The sequence below is a fragment of the Xenopus tropicalis genome, chromosome 6 (genome assembly GCF_000004195.4).
Source record: "Xenopus tropicalis strain Nigerian chromosome 6, UCB_Xtro_10.0, whole genome shotgun sequence".
Taxonomy (NCBI): Eukaryota; Metazoa; Chordata; class Amphibia; order Anura; family Pipidae; genus Xenopus; species Xenopus tropicalis.
In genome coordinates, this window is record NC_030682.2 from 55,666,789 (window position 1) to 55,683,387 (window position 16,599).

General features: G+C 35.8%; 1 protein-coding gene across 2 annotated transcripts in view; it reads right to left on the reverse strand.

Moving 5' to 3' along the window:
- Window positions 1-16,599, reverse strand: part of cntnap2 (contactin associated protein 2) — an 892,460-nt gene that overhangs the window by 418,908 nt on the left and 456,953 nt on the right. For both annotated transcript variants that reach the window (XM_031903464.1, NM_001079264.1), the window contains 1 exon segment: window positions 3,315-3,518. In XM_031903464.1, the coding sequence (XP_031759324.1) occupies window positions 3,315-3,518 (204 nt within the window).

A 16,599-nucleotide genomic window follows, 5' to 3' on the forward strand; every position in this document is an offset into this window, starting at 1 on the left:
TGCAAATACCTGTGTGAGCTGCACTTTGAACCTTGGCCTCAGCTTGCACCATCCACACAATTACTGACACAAATAGAGAGTTAACCTACAGGTTAAGAGCCAAGGGTTGCCCCAAGAAGGAGCTGATGTTGGTGAGTTGGTAAGGTAGTGTATTAGGAGTAAATATTTGGAATGTTATGCACTTGAAAAGTATCACTTGAAAAAGGCTGTAAAACTAGTAACATGTTATGCAGTTAGCCGAACAATGGCTTAAGGAGGCAGATTTGCTAATAAGTCTCTGCATTATATTGAATATATATTTCCTGTACCAACTAGGAAAATCCTCTTACAAGATTTAATATTTGGGCACTCCAGGGAAGTGTTTGACAAACTATGGTTCCTAAAGGCTGCACACCATGAGAACAAGGGTATTCACGGTTAATGAACATTTGTTGTTATTGGATACAAAAAAACCTTGCACTTCAAAGAGTGGGGTATAAGATGAAAAAGTCTAAAAACCACTGTCTGAGGGGGAATAGACGCGGCAATTGTTTGGCAAAAAATATTTTTTAAACGTAAATAAGTATGTTCTGGGTTTCATTAAATCATACTGTGTGTAGTATGTAAGCAATAATATGCAAATGGTGTTTGGTGTTATGGTTTGACAATTAGAAGTTGTGAAGTTATCAAATAGTCAGCTGACTTTAGTATATAAGTTTCAGTCAATGAGATGACATATATGCTTGATGTTACATTGTCATTGTATGTATATATTTGTATAAATGCCATAAAGGAATAAAGTCTTGAGGGAAATTGACACATAAAGATCTACATAGAAATAGTTTGCACCAGCCTAAAAGGGCGAGTTTTGCCTAAACATCAAATTGATGTTTGTCGACATTTTATTTAGAAATATATGTGACTGCATCATCATACAGGGCTGTGCCTTCTTTGATACAGCTGTTATTTGTCCCAGCATGTTGATATGCATTGCCTGTTTGATATAGACAGGGCACTGATGGATGAGTTTTTACTGCTGCAGGCCTTATTTCTATCTCACTGGCTGCCTTAGATCAATCTACCTTTTAGCTATGTTCAAAAATAGATCATTTCCCATATTGTGATTTAGCACAGTAACATTTCATGTGTGCTATTACAGATGACAGGCTTTTCAGTGTTTTCAGTAGGGTTCTTTCCTGCAAGTGTACATTGCAAATCTATGCAGAAAATTGTGTATATTAAACCACTCTTCAAAAAGGTCATTTTATCTGTACATGCTGCTCTATACTTTGCATCTTTATGCTATACTTCTCTTGAGACTCTGTTTGCCTGTTGCACATATACAAGTGACTTGCAGTTAATTAATTGCATGCTAAGTTTTTAGTTTTGCAGTAATATTCACATGAGATATAATTCAATTCAAATTCACCCATCTTTATACAAAGAAATGCAAACACAACTTGTTTTCTATTAACCAATTTGAATTCCAATTTGTGCCTGGATTGGTAAATCACATTTAAGTTGTTGCAAATGCTTCTTGGAAGACTGAGAAATAATGCTGCATTGTGAGTTTATATTTCTGTACTTTGCACATAAAACTTTTCTTGGCAAATCGGGCCATTAACTCACTATTTGTTCAAGACGGGAAGTACCTTGTGCGAGTAAATTATATGTAGGCTATATAATCAATAGATAAGGGAATGGAAATGATGTGACTGTGGCCTTGCAGTCTTAAAGGAGAACTATACCCCCTGGGCTATAAAAGCCCCCTTAACTAGCATTGCCTTGACCCCCCCCCCCACTTCTCCCTTATCGCATAGTTTCTAACTTTAAAAATTGTCTATCTGTAGTAATAAGTGAAATCAACTGGACTTGCTGTGTTTTTTCTTGAAGACGTTTTACCAGTCATCCAACTGGCTTTCTCAATTCAGAATTAAATTCTGAATTGAGAAAGCCAGTTGGATGACTGGCGAAACGTCTCGAAGAAAAAAACACAGCAAGTCCAGTTGATTTCACTTATTACTACAGATATACAATTGCCCTGGATGAATGAGAATCTTCACAAACATTTAAAAATTGTCCCTTTTGCTAACCCCAACCTCAAAAGAGCAGAGTAATGCAGCTGCGTACCTGGTTGACATCTTCCCTGCAAGTGAATATTCTTCGGGTCTCACCGCCAACATGGATGCTTCTTGCACATGCGCAGTTTAAGCAGATTTCATGCTATCCCCAACTGCCCATGCTCAAGCAGGGTTCGTATCAGCGGACAAACCCAAAGACTGTTCACTAGCAGGGAAGATGTTGCCCAGGTACTCTGCTACTCTGCTCTTTTAGGTTGGGGTTAGTGATAGGGACAGTTTTTAATGTTAGAAACTATGCAGTAAGGGAGAGGTGAGGGGGTCAAGGCAGTGCTAGTTAAGGGGGCTTTTATAGCCCGGAGGGTATAGTTCTCCTTTAAAGGAACAGTAACACTAAAAAATAAAAATGTTTTAAAATAATTAAAATATAATGTACTGTTGCCCTGCACTGGTAAAAGTTGTGTGTTTGCTTCAGAAAGACTACTATAGTTAGTAGAAATAGCTGCTGTGTAGCCATGGGGGCAGCCATTTAAATTGAAAAAAGGAGAAAAGGCACAGGTTACATAAGAAGAAACCAGATAAACTGTGTAGAATACAATGGGAATCTGCTACTTATCTGTTATCTGCTTAGTAACCTGTGCCTTTTTTCCTTTTTTCAATTTAAATGGCTGCCCCCATGGCTACACAGCAGGGTATTTATATAAACTGCAGTAGTGTTTATGAAGAAAACACACAACTTTTACCAGTGCAGGGCAATAGTATATAATATATTAATTAGTTTTATACACTTTCATTTTTTGGTGTTACTGTTCCTTTAAGTATGGTTATTTCTGTGTAAGTATGGGTTCTTTGAAAGTATGGTAGTGTACAGAACTGCTGTGGGCTTTTAATCTATACAAATCAGAAATTTCCACAAAACTATTTGGTATTGGCACCCTCAGAAGGCATAAGGCTTTCCAAATCAGTATTTTGGTGCATATATATATATATCTATGAAATATGGTCCTTACTTATTACCATGTATTATAAAAATGATTTCATATTTTTCATTTGTTAGGTATTTAGGGTTACTTATATTGTTAACAAGCTTAAATTGATGTGGGTCTATGCAGTCAAGGGCAGGTCAAACAAATAATTTCAGACATTGAAAGAGCAGTTTAAAACTTCTCATTTCCACTCACTCAACATCTGTGGTGGCAAAGGTTGTCTATCCCTGACCTATATATATTACAAGAATATCTGTTATGCTGAGATTACCTAGGTTTAGCTGAAGGACCAATTTTGCCTTTTTTAGCTCCAAAGTAATGTAATCGCCTTCCTGTCCTTCTCCATGAAAGATCACACCTTCACTTTCAGAGCTTTTGAATTTGAGAGAGATGACATCTTTTAGTGTTTTCATCTTCTTGTTCTTGAATCGATAGGATAAACCAGAGTTTCCATCAAAATTGATAACATCAGCCCCTAAGGATAAATTGAAACCAGGATCAGACATGGAAAAAAAAGACTTTGACAATCTTGAAAATATTTTTAGAGTAACCGCCAACTTAGTCTACCTATCAGTAAAGATAACAAGAATGCAAACAGCTTTCCAGCATTAATGACCAAGTTACTGTGGCCCAAAATATTATTTAAAGGCAAGACTTTCTTATGTCATTTGGGTTTTGTAATTTAATTACTGAAAGAGAGCTAATTGGATAGCATCCTCTTAATAGAATATAAAAATCTAACTGAATGAGAAGGGAGGGTGGGATATATAGTGGTAAATAGTGGAGGTTGGTAAATGAAAGCTGCAAACCCCCCCCCCCCAAAAAAAAATGTACATAGCTTTTTGATCTAGAACAATTCCTACTTATAGAACACATTGTAATTGCATTTATGGCTAGATATCCTAATATGCAGGCACTACAAGAGGTTAACTCCCAAACCAGCCTTGTAAAAACATGACAGATTGAAAAGTTACATTAGAAATAGTAAACATAAAATCTATCATTGAACAAAATATATCATTGATTGGAAGGGGTGTAAAGTTCTTTTAGATACATCAAAGAGACAGAGGGAGCTCAATAGGGGAATTTAGATTTTAAACAAACTATTCATTTTCTGGAAACATTAGATCAAAGGCAAGGACAAATACAAATAATGATGACTCAATTATAATTTATCCATCTATTAAGCAGAGAATGCTAATAATAGACAACAGCAAAACACATTCTGCAATCAAGACCAATGAAAAATTTAAACTTTGCTTGCCCTGTATGAAATATAGAAAATAAGGTCACTTGCTCCTGCTTCCTCACTATCCTTTGACGTCTTTGTTCACTATCCTTTTGAAGTCTTTGGTTACATATTTAAGTTAGCTTGAAAAAGACCAGAGTCCATCGAGTTCAACCCTTCCAAATGAACCCAGCACACACAACCCATACTTACCAATCTATACACTCACATACATAAACTATATCTACAACCACTAAAACTAACTGTAGATATTAGTATCACAATAGCCTTGGATACTATGCCTGTTCAAGAACTCATCCAAGCCACTCTTAAAGGCATTAACAGAATCTGCCATTACAACATCACCCTAACGGACATTCCACAATGCACTCTCGCCAGCTCATTGATATCCTTCTTAAGGACTGGAGCCCAAAACTTTGGTAACACCTTTTGCAGTTTAATTTGTATATAAAGCATTCAAATGTGGGTCACTAACCCTGGCGACCAAAAAATACTGTTATTGTTTAGTTACTTTCTATTTCTTAACTTTCTATTCAGGCCCTAAGTATAGTGAGTTTAGGGTGACTCAACCAGTTGTGCTTTTTGGCATTTCAGCCTTGACGTCTGGTTCATAATGTCCCACATGGTGAGTGTGTGTTTGTATAAGTATTCAACCCTCACATTTTTTGCATCAATAAAAGATTCAAAGGCTGTGGTTTTTCACGATGAGGGCAGTTGTGAAATTCCCTGCCAGGTGATGTTGTAATGCAGATTCTGCAAATGCCTTGAAGAGTGGCTTGGATGATTTTTGATTTTAAACTTAATATCTACAGTATAGATATTGGTATAATTAGTTTATATATATGAGTATATAGGTTGGTACACTGGAGTTCTTTTGGAGGAGTTGGACTCTGGTCTTTATTCAACCCAACTTAATGATATAACTATGTAATTTTAGAGCAATTAATTTTTTGTGTTTAGATTCGTGATGAGGGAATCTGTCCCTTATCGCTTTGCCGAAAAATGTGTGAATCTTTTGAAAGATTTGTTAAATGGTGGAAAATTTGTGAAACGGTGAAAATGTTGCATGTGACAATTTTTTTTTACGTGTGTAATTTTTTTTACAGACGTGACAATTTTTGGTTACACAGTGAATTTTTCTGCAACAAATTTTGCCGCCCCTTTTTGCAAAAATATCCACTAATGGTAAAATGTGGAAATTTGCCGTGAAACTATGCCTGCCGAAAGATTTTGCCCATCACTAGTTCAGATCTCTTTAAGTCTTTTGGGGTGAGTATGTGTCAGTTTTGCACATTATTTGGGAATGATTTTGAACCATTCTTCCAAGTAGATTTTCTCCAGGTTGTTGATGCTTGTGAACCTCTTTAACCACTTCAATATCACTTTGGCATGTTGTTTAGGATCATTATAAAAAAGCTTCAGCTTTTACCAGAGTTGTGGTAGTACCAAGCAGTGAAATACAGAATTTTATACAGGTATTATATATTCAAGTTAAATAAAAAAAACATGCAGAGCTAACAGAGCAAAGATGTACCTCAGAGAACCAGCCTCCCATTTTTATTTCATGTTACAATATGTTCAATATTGGGGATTTATTAAGGTAGCAAGTAGTATTTCTGACCTGATAAAATGAGCAGTTTAGCTTGTCAGTGTAAAATGCATTTAGTCCATTAAGCACATAACAAAAGTGCTGACATTTCCTTCTGTATATTTTAGTGGATAAGAACAGCTACTATATCATCATGTTGAGCTGACAACAACTTTTTTTAGACCTTAATAAAAAAACGTAAAACATTTTCCATAGCTTAACTTCTAACTTTTTTTTTGTTTTTACACATTTTAGATTAATATATTAAAATTCAATTGTTTTACTAATATTGTTAAGAAGAATCAAGGTAAGGTGCAGGGAACATAACACTGAAAAATAAAAATATTCTACTGAATATTTAACAGTGACATTTGGTTCCCTGTAATCAGTTGGAGCCACTAAAATACCAATTTTAGATGTTCCTGCGAATCATGAATTCTTTAATAAACAGAAACTCTTTTTTTCAGATGTAATGCAGCATGTCCCAATAAATAAATCACCTATGTTTTAATAAAGATTTACGGCACATTTACAAACTCTCGAGCCTTCGTATCCCAAAATCACGCAGGAGTTCCCAAAGAAAAGAAAAAACCTGATTTGCACAAATTGGGCTATTCGGATAAAGAAACCACGCAAGAGTTTGGGATCTCCCGCGTAGTTTCGGGAAAGGAATGCTTGAGCACAAAGGCAAATTGGGCGTGGTCATGGCAAAAAAGTCGCTTGACAAAAGCGTTTTGCGGATTTTTCACCGTTTCAAGAATTTTCTTTTTTTTCGGAAAAGCGAAATGGGACAGATTTGCTCATTGTTAGTCCTTATCTGTAAACCAAAATATCCTAATCACAAGAGTAACGGAAGGAATATATTAGGGGTAAAAAACAAAACAGTTATCTGTTCCATAACTTGAGGACACATTTGGCTCTGACTCACTTCACCATCTATCTTTGTGTGCATTTAGGCATGCTATTATGGACACTGGCTGCAGAGATCAACAGATTTTTGTGACCAGCAGGAATCAGCACCTGACAATAGCATTTTGGTGGACGTCCAATGAGAATAACAGTGTGCATGATATTCAGGACATACTTAACTATTATTGTAGTGACTCTATAAAATATTTACATGAGGCAAGCATAATTCTACTTCTTTGCCAAGTGTCTTAAACTGAATAAGTAAAATCAGTGCAGGAAAACAGTTTCTAAAAAAAATACACCAGTGTATGAATGCAATCATGATATAACAGTTACTGATCAGCAGCGATGATTACCTTATGTACTGTATTTTTTTAGCACATCCATATTACCGGTCTCACAAGATGGGCACAGATGAAACCAGCATCCTGAAACTTCTTTGCCACCCTAACTTTATAACAGGTCTAAAAATGCCTGCAATGTAACCCTTCCCTAAAATGTTATTTGCACGTCTATGAAAATTCTCATTCATCCAGGTCATTATATACAGTATTGAGTATAATTAAATCTTAAACAACTGGACTTTCTGAGTTTTCTTGAAAACTCATCCAAGTGGCTTCTTCAGTTCAACTGAGTGGTAGGGAATTCCCCAGCATTTAAACCCTTAAGTGTAGTACAGAAACAGACATCCAATCCCAATGGTTCTATTGAATTTATTAAGTTAGGTGTTGGCTGAAACTCACAGATGCATGATCCAGTCACAATGGTACAATGATTCTCAATGAGGCAAACAGAGAAGAGGTGCATAGCAGGCAAAGCAACATAGTCGTCCCACAAACATCATATTCCTGTGTTTTTCAAAACCAGAAACACTCTGAGACAGAAGTTGGTGCACCCAAAAGACCCGACACCAAAGCACATGAAAATTAAGGTGGTCTGTGCTGTCCAGTATAGTAAAGAGTGCACAGATCTACACACTGGGGTGACAAAACACTCTGTAAGAGAATGGCCCATGATAGGAGGGCTAACTCCCCAGGACAAGACTTAACAGTCTAACTATATCTCAAGGTAAAAGGACACCACTTTGAGGGCAGCAATGTTCATATTTTGGACTGCAAAGACAGATGGTTTGAAAAAGGTATAAAAGAGGCCATTTAGGCCAAACTGGAAAAAAAACCCATATGTGAACAGAGGAGGGGGCGTGCGACACTGCATGGTCAGCAACATACAATGCTGCATTGACATCCTGACCCCAGAGGTTTCACATTAATTCACACTTCCAGTCTTGTATATTAAAAGATTAACACCTGCCTCAATGAGAATCATGAAACCTTTGTGCCTGGATCACACTTTCATCCCTCTGTGAGCTTCAGCCAACACCTTAATGAATTGATGTTCAATGGAACCACTGTGATTGGATGTCTGTCACTGTACTACCCTTAAGTTAAATACTGGGGAATTCCTTACTACTCAATTGAACTGAAGAAGCTGCTCTGATACATTTTAAAGAAAGCTCAGAAAGTCCAGTTGCTTTAGACTTCATGCTACTAGATACTGTTATTTGCACGTGCTTAAGGGCTGTGACACACGGGGAGATTAGTCACGTGCAACAAATCTCCCTTGTTGCAGGCGACTAATCTCCCAGAAATGCCATCCCACCGGCTAGAATGTAAATCGACGGTGGGATGGCATATGCGGCGGCATGATTTGCAGAAGTTGCGAAAGTTTCCTCTCAAGGCAACTTCCGCAAAACGCCTGCGACAAGGGAGATTTGTTGCGTGGCGACTAATCTCCCCATGTGACACAGCCCTAAATCTCCTTCTTCTAACATATATGAGCTCACCAATGACATACTTTTTGTGTGCATGGCATTCTTCTGAATCATTTGGTAGGGGGTGTCCATTTACTCAAAGTTAGTAATACAGGAAACATTTCTTGATTTTTTCTTGGACTTGTATTACATGGCCCTCCTAGTAATTTAAAATGGCAGTACTCTAGCTATTGACACAAAATCTGCAAGTGTGTATATATGGCTCAAGAAATGTATATGAGCTGAAAGGCTATAAATCATAAACCAACACTGGACACACAATTCATTATCATATCTTGTAATGGAATTTTATAATAAAAAGGTTTTTAATAGTGCACATTGGGCGTGGGGGAGAAAAGTCAAAGTCTGCATGAGGTGCATATATTTTGTGTAATTTCATACAATCTCAACAAAACTTTTTACACAAACTTAAGTCTGCTATGAAAGGGAGTAAATTAAGGTTATGTGTCTTTATTTAAACAGTTTCTTCAGTTTCCCACATAATAATTTATCTTTATGAGTAAATTCAATCTATCATTATATAGGATGAGATTTGTATGTTGTCATAGCTGAGATGAGCAATATCTACAGAAATTCATTAATCATTACAATTATATAGGAATTCATTGATCAGTGTAAATATACCAAAACAATTAAGTTCATATATAAATTAAGAACTACAATAGAAACTTATAATTTAAACTGATAGAGGCTAAAAGACGATTTATGTAACATGATCACTAGCTTAAAAATAATTAGACCATCTATTGTGCTAATATGGGCCTCACTCTATCAAGACTGGGTTGTACAATCAGCCGTTGCAATAAAAAGCTGCAGCTGGATAGGAGAGGCGTCGTAGGGAGCCAGACCTCAAAAGTGTTCACAGTAATCAGCACTACAGTACCGGCAATTCCCCACACTGCAGGTGGGTAAAGTGTACAAAGGGGACCCCACGGGGATTAAGCTACCAACAAACCACATACAATTATCCCGGCCGGGAACTTACTTTAGGCACAGAGAGAGGAGCGCACTATTCTTACTTGCCGCTTCGGGCCGCTTCGGCAGTGACGTCACCGAAGCTCAGTTCCTTCAGTACGGATCCTCTCCTGTGTCAAAAGGTCGACGCGTTTCGCGCTCTTGCGCTTTCTCAAAGACTGCTTAATCTCCAGAGGTTCTCCCTCTCTCATTTATACTTCTCCCCTCTGCATTAGTCAAGTACATTAACCCTTTCCTAGATAAAGCTCTGATGTAGAGTTAAGGTAAACCAAACTGCAGGGCGCATTAACCCTTTCCTGAGTCGGATTCATATATAGGGCTAAAATAATTAAAGACAGAATTTCCGTTCTTTCATTAAACAATTCCAAACCTATTATAAAATAAGGGAAGGAATATCACTGCATATGTAATAAGACACTTACTTCTCCTTTCCCTGACTATATACACATTTAAATAACGTACTCCCCATATTAGTTATAAATATATTGTAGTCTTAATTTCCGCATAAATAAAAAGCATGGATGGATTATCACTGCATATATATATTTGAACACTTATTTCTCCTATCCCTAACTAACTGTATGTTACAATAACGTACTCCCCGTACTAGTTAGAGATATATTGTAATATTAATTTCCGCATAAGGCTTCTCATAAGCAGATATCCCTCCAGTTCCACACCTAGTGACTCAGAAAGGCTTTGATATTCCAGTTCTCATTGAACCCCATTGGAATAAATGTGTTCAAGGAGAACATCCAGAAGGACTCCCTTCTGTCAAGTGCTGCTATTCTATCACCTCCCCTATAGTCTATCTCTACTTGTTCTATGGCCCATGCTTTCAAATGTCTTATATCTGATGTATGTGTATCCCTAAAATGTTTTTATAGTGGTATTTCACAGGACCCTATTCTGATTTTCCTAATGTGCTCATATAGCCTTTTGCGAAAGGGTCTAATAGTTCTTCCCACATACTTCATATTGCAACTGCATTTGATCACATATATGACGTACTGTGACCAACAAGAGATGTGATTCTTGATAGTATACCTATTACCAGTGCCATAATATTCCATGCTGGAGACCCTCTTCGGGCAATAGTTACACTGGGAACAATTCCCACATATATGCCAACCTCTAGTTATCTCATGATTGTCTTTTGCGTCACTGGAAAAATAATTTAAAATAGATTCCTTATTCACATAAAGATTTTTTCTATGTTGTTTTAAAATAGTAGGTGCTAAAATATCTTTCAGAGTTTTATTTTTCTTATAGATTATAGGTAAATTTTTTGGTAAGTTACTTTTCAAAATGGGATCGTTTAATACTATAGGCCAGTACTTCTCCAATACAGTTAGTACTTCTCTTATTTTACAGTGATGCCGTACCACTAAAGCCAACTCGCCATACTCTCTGGACGGCTCATTGGCAATGGATTGGGACACTGCTATTTCATCTATTTGATTAATAAAGTATTTCTTCTGTTTGGTTCTCGAACAAAGTCTACCTTTTTCCCTATCTGTATCTTCATTTTTTCTTTTTCTATCTCGTAATCCTCCCTGTCTACTGTAAGATACACATTTATTATCCCTCATACCTTTCTCATACCGATATCTAGAAGTTGGCATAATATTCTCATACCTAGTCGAGTCATATCCACTCTCCAGAAAAAGATCAAGACTGTCTTTTGTCTCCACATTCCCTGCTTCAGCTGAGGGAATTAGGCCAATTTGATCAGCTCTAAAACTATCTCCTAATCTCGGAAGGAAAACAGAGAAATTAATTCCAGCTACCTTAACAAATTCTTGGGGTTCAATGAGAACTGGAATATCAAAGCCTTTCTGAGTCACTAGGTGTGGAACTGGAGGGATATCTGCTTATGAGAAGCCTTATGCGGAAATTAATATTACAATATATCTCTAACTAGTACGGGGAGTACGTTATTGTAACATACAGTTAGTTAGGGATAGGAGAAATAAGTGTTCAAATATATATATGCAGTGATAATCCATCCATACTTTTTATTTATGCGGAAATTAAGACTACAATATATTTATAACTAATATGGGGAGTACGTTATTTAAATGTGTATATAGTCAGGGAAAGGAGAAGTAAGTGTCTTATTACATATGCAGTGATATTCCTTCCCCCATTTTATAATAGGTTTGGAATTGTTTAATGAAAGAACGGAAATTCTGTCTTTAATTATTTTAGCCCTATATATGAATCCGACTCAGGAAAGGGTTAATGCGCCTTGCAGTTTGGTTTACCTTAACTCTACATCAGAGCTTTATCTAGGAAAGGGTTAATGTACTTGACTAATGCAGAGGGGAGAAGTATAAATGAGAGAGGGAGAACCTCTGGAGGTTAAGCAGTCTTTGAGAACACAGGAGAGGATCCGTACTGAAGGAACTGAGCTTCGGTGACGTCACTGCCGAATCGGCCCAAATCGGCAAGTAAGAATAGTGCGCTCCTCTCTCTGTGCCTAAAGTAAGTTTCCGGCCGGGATAATTGTATGTGGTTTGTTGGTAGCTTAATCCCCGTGGGGTCCCCTTTGTACACTTTACCCACTTGCAGTGCGGGGAATTGCCGGTACTGTAGTGCTGATTACTGTGAACACTTTTGAGGTCTGGCTCCCTACGACGCCTCTCCTATCCAGCTGCAGCTTTTTATTGCAACGGCTGATTGTACAACCCAGTCTTGATAGAGTGAGGCCCATATTAGCACAATAGATGGTCTAATTATTTTTAAGCTAGCGATCATGTTACATAAATCGTCTTTTAGCCTCTATCAGTTTAAATTATAAGTTTCTATTGTAGTTCTTAATTTATATATGAACTTAATTGTTTTGGTATATTTACACTGATCAATGAATTCCTATATAATTGTAATGATTAATGAATTTCTGTAGATATTGCCAATCAATTTTAATGCTTACAATCCCTTCTTCTTTTTAACTATTGTGTAACCATATATGGGAATGAATTAATGTTATTTTATGCACTTTTTTGATTTTGATACACTGATTAATGTTATATTTTTAATAAAGATTGATTGATTAATTTTAATACACATGAGTGTTTTGTGAGCGCCAACTCTGTGGCTATTTATTGTTTAGTAACACTAGGGATTAGTTGGAGGATGGCTGCAGTGTGATCACTAAGTATTTAATTCACACTTTGATAAAATTGTTTAGAATTTATTTATTTTAGCGCGGGTACATTTTTAACACATAGCTGAGATGAGGCCATATAGTCAGCCCATTAGCTAGCGATCATTTGCATTCATGTGGCAGAAACAGATTCAAGATTTAAATGTCACTGACATTTGTATGGCTGAAGAAAGTTTTCTAAATACATACTGGAGTATAACTGAGAATGTAAGAAAGAAAGAAATAATAATTTTCCCTCTATAAAAACATGAAGTGATTATTAAATTAATTTATAAATTATCAACATATTCTAAAGCTCTGTACATATGGGCACCTATAAACTGAGGAAGAGACAAACCAATATATAGTAGGCGGTGAACTTAGAGAACAGATCAGCAATACAAAACCCTTATCTAAAAGGTGACCTAATTGTTTCCACAGATAAAACAACAGTATATCTATACAAAAGGTTCATGGCAGTATAACAATTCTGCTGTTCATTATCACAGCATAAAAGCACTGAAGATTGCGAGAAGTTACAAAGAACATAGCTCACATATTCAACCATTAAAATTGTGTTCATAAAGAGGTTAAGTACAGCAGTAAATATGTTACTAAGCACAATAAACCTAGGAAAAATATTGCAGTCCATAAAGAATTCCTTGTAGAATTAAGGGCACAAGATTGCATCTGATTTGTTTTCCAAGGATATCTACACAATGACAGATATGTTACAGGTAATGTTTAATGTTGTATAATAAGCCTCATTTTAGGGATAACCTTGAGGGAATAACTATATCTAATGTTTAATCTAATCAGAGAGTCTAAGTCGCAACTCTTTGTAGACAGAGTTAAAACCTGTTATTATTGCTTTGACCGTTTGGTAAGAAACAAGAGTTTTCCTTATTTATAGCAACAATGATGATGTGATTAACTACAGTATCTGCTGATAGTTCAGGCATGCCATGGATAATTCAATTATTTGACCTAAGCTGGAAGGACAGACCCATTGCTGGTTAAGGATCTTCTTTATCTTAAACTTTACAGCCCCACATAACTCTTAGGGGCAGATTTATCATTTTTCAGATTCAAGGAAAAACAAAAAAGAATTGCAGGGAAGGAAGCACGGCAAAACTCACATGACTATGTTTTATTATTCTCAAACACTAGAATATTTAATAGTTCTGGTTCCAAAAAACTTAGTTTCCATTGACTTTTATAGAAATTTATCACTTGCAGATTTTTTTTTTCCATGCAAATTGTTGTTTTTTTATTCATTCTTTTGAAAAAAATATTCTTGTTTGTTAGCTGATTATTGGGGCTGTAACATAGTAATCAATGACTGCAAAAGTGTAAAGTGACTACTATAGGCATATAAATCCTTTATATGCCTAATATGTTGTGTTATGGTTCAGTTGGGAAAGGTAATGGTTCAGATGCTGAAGTGACAGATACTCAGAAGATTATACTTGCTTGCCTTCTTGAAATATGTTTATAAATGATAAAAAGTTACGTTTTCATGTTATCTTGGTGCAAATCTATTTATTGCTATTTAATACAAAATAAACTAATTACTGTATCAAGTCTTTAATTCTTCTGATGTAAAATAATTGGCAAACAGCTTTGCATAGCTGACTGTACAACCCTAGAATATTCTACCAATGGTTCTTATTTTAAACTGCAGGATTCTGCTTGTGCTTCAGCAAAAAACTGGGTTTGAAATGCATTGGAACATTACATTACTTGTAAACTGCAGCTACCCTGTGAGGACCAAATTACAATATATATGTATAAAAAGAATCTTACAGTGAAAATACCACACTTGCTCTATTGACAGATTAAATAAGGAGTTGGAAACAAAAGAAGGAAATGTAACATGTGAGGTTTTCAAATGTAAAAAGAAAGAGACTATAGGGGACATTTAATACGTGCAGGTTGAAGCTGCCATGTTTTTGCACTTTTGAACCCTACACTGGGTAGGTGTTTTGCAGGTTTTTTTTGCTTCTCCCATTAATATTTAGGTAGGTGCAAGCACTTTAGTGAATGTCATTTTGACTGTATATAATAATTCATGAATTATACAAAACCTGTGTGAAATATTGAGGTATTCTTATGAGCAAAATGGACCCATTTCACCGATAATGTTAAAAATCCACAAATAAATTTTTACAAAATGGCAAATTCTTGACAAACTTTCACTACATTGAATTTAATAAACAGTAAACAAACCAGCAAACTAAAGTTCCAACATTAGTTCAGAGTAGCTTTGGTTCATGAGCACAGAAGAACTAATACTTAGATCTATCTCCGACATATGACAGTCCCAGTTTACACAGAAGCCTAATTAAGCTATTCTTTATTGTTTTAAAAGCTTTGCCTATTCTCTGTTGAAAATAAAGTACCTTTAAAAAGATTGAGTCAAGCCATGGAGCTGGCAATTATGGAAACATCCTTTATGTAGAAAAACCCTGATCCTATGCATTTCAGATCCCATATTTGTATCTATAGAGGCATCCAGTATCCAGTATCTAAATTCTACTTAATGACTCATTGAAGAAAAATAATGTTCCCCTGGCATGTCTTTCATAGTAGACATTTTAGATCCCCAGTAGATGTACTGCATCATAAATAGAGATTGCAATAATTACATAGACAACCTAAACTGGAGTAATTTCATATAATGACTAATACGGAACCTCCAGTTATGCATGTGCATATTTGGTCCATTATTTTCAGCAACTAAACATATGGCAGCTGAATGGCTGCCAGGAATTTCCCATGGAGAACACTATTTGGTTAGAAAATGAATCCCTTTTATCAGATGGATAGTACATAAAATGGACTATATCAGTTAAAATAACAATTAAAAAAAAAAACAAATGCAAAATGGAAGGTCCATCTACCTTTATCTAGTTACAGTAAGTCATAAGGAGCTATTATTATAAAAAAAAAACTTCTTTAGTAAACCAAGTCTCAGAGAGCTCAGCATCCATGCATTTAAGGAACCAGAAATTAAGAAATGTGCCTTTTGTCTTGGGCTCAGAATGCTGAAGCAGTAAAATCTGGTACAGTTCACTTGTAATATCCCTGTGATGGTTCTTCAGGGGCATACATTTAAACATTTTTACGTTGCGCTAGGATGACTTCATATCATACACTTCATAAGAACTAACATGCCAATAAAATCATTTGCAGTTTAACAAAATGTTCATTGGATAACACAGAAGCTTGATATTATTGGATCCTTAAGGGAAAGGATTATGCCCATTGCAGAGATCAAAATTATAGCTACAGTGATTCCTGAGTAGGCCATACTTTCTTGGCTAAAGCTATTCTCAGATATAATGTATAAAGGTAATGAAAATGCTCTTGCCATCTATTAAACACAATGGGAACATTTATGCATCCATTTTCCTTATATAAAGCTTCATTAAGATTAATGGTAGCTACATTCTAGTGTGTATAATTTTACAGTCATTATCTCTTTGATTATTACCACTTTCTGTTCAGTTGTTAACAAGACTGTAATCAACTGTCTCATCATATGTTATATTTATATGTATTTTTAGCATGCTGTATTGCTGTGTCTTTAGAGTACCACTGTTAACATTCATAACCCACTTAACTAGCTTTCTCTCTGTTACTGCTATTCAATGCATCATTTTTTTTTAGGGGGAATTACCACATTAATAAACAATGTTTATTTTTATTCAGTTATCACCTGTTTTACCCACCTCATACTCTCCAGCTTCTTTTGACACCTTACGTATGAGGAAAACATTAGAGCTTATTTACAACTTTAACTGCAATGTACAAAGTACTATTTAAGATGCAATCTGCCATTTTAAATACTGCC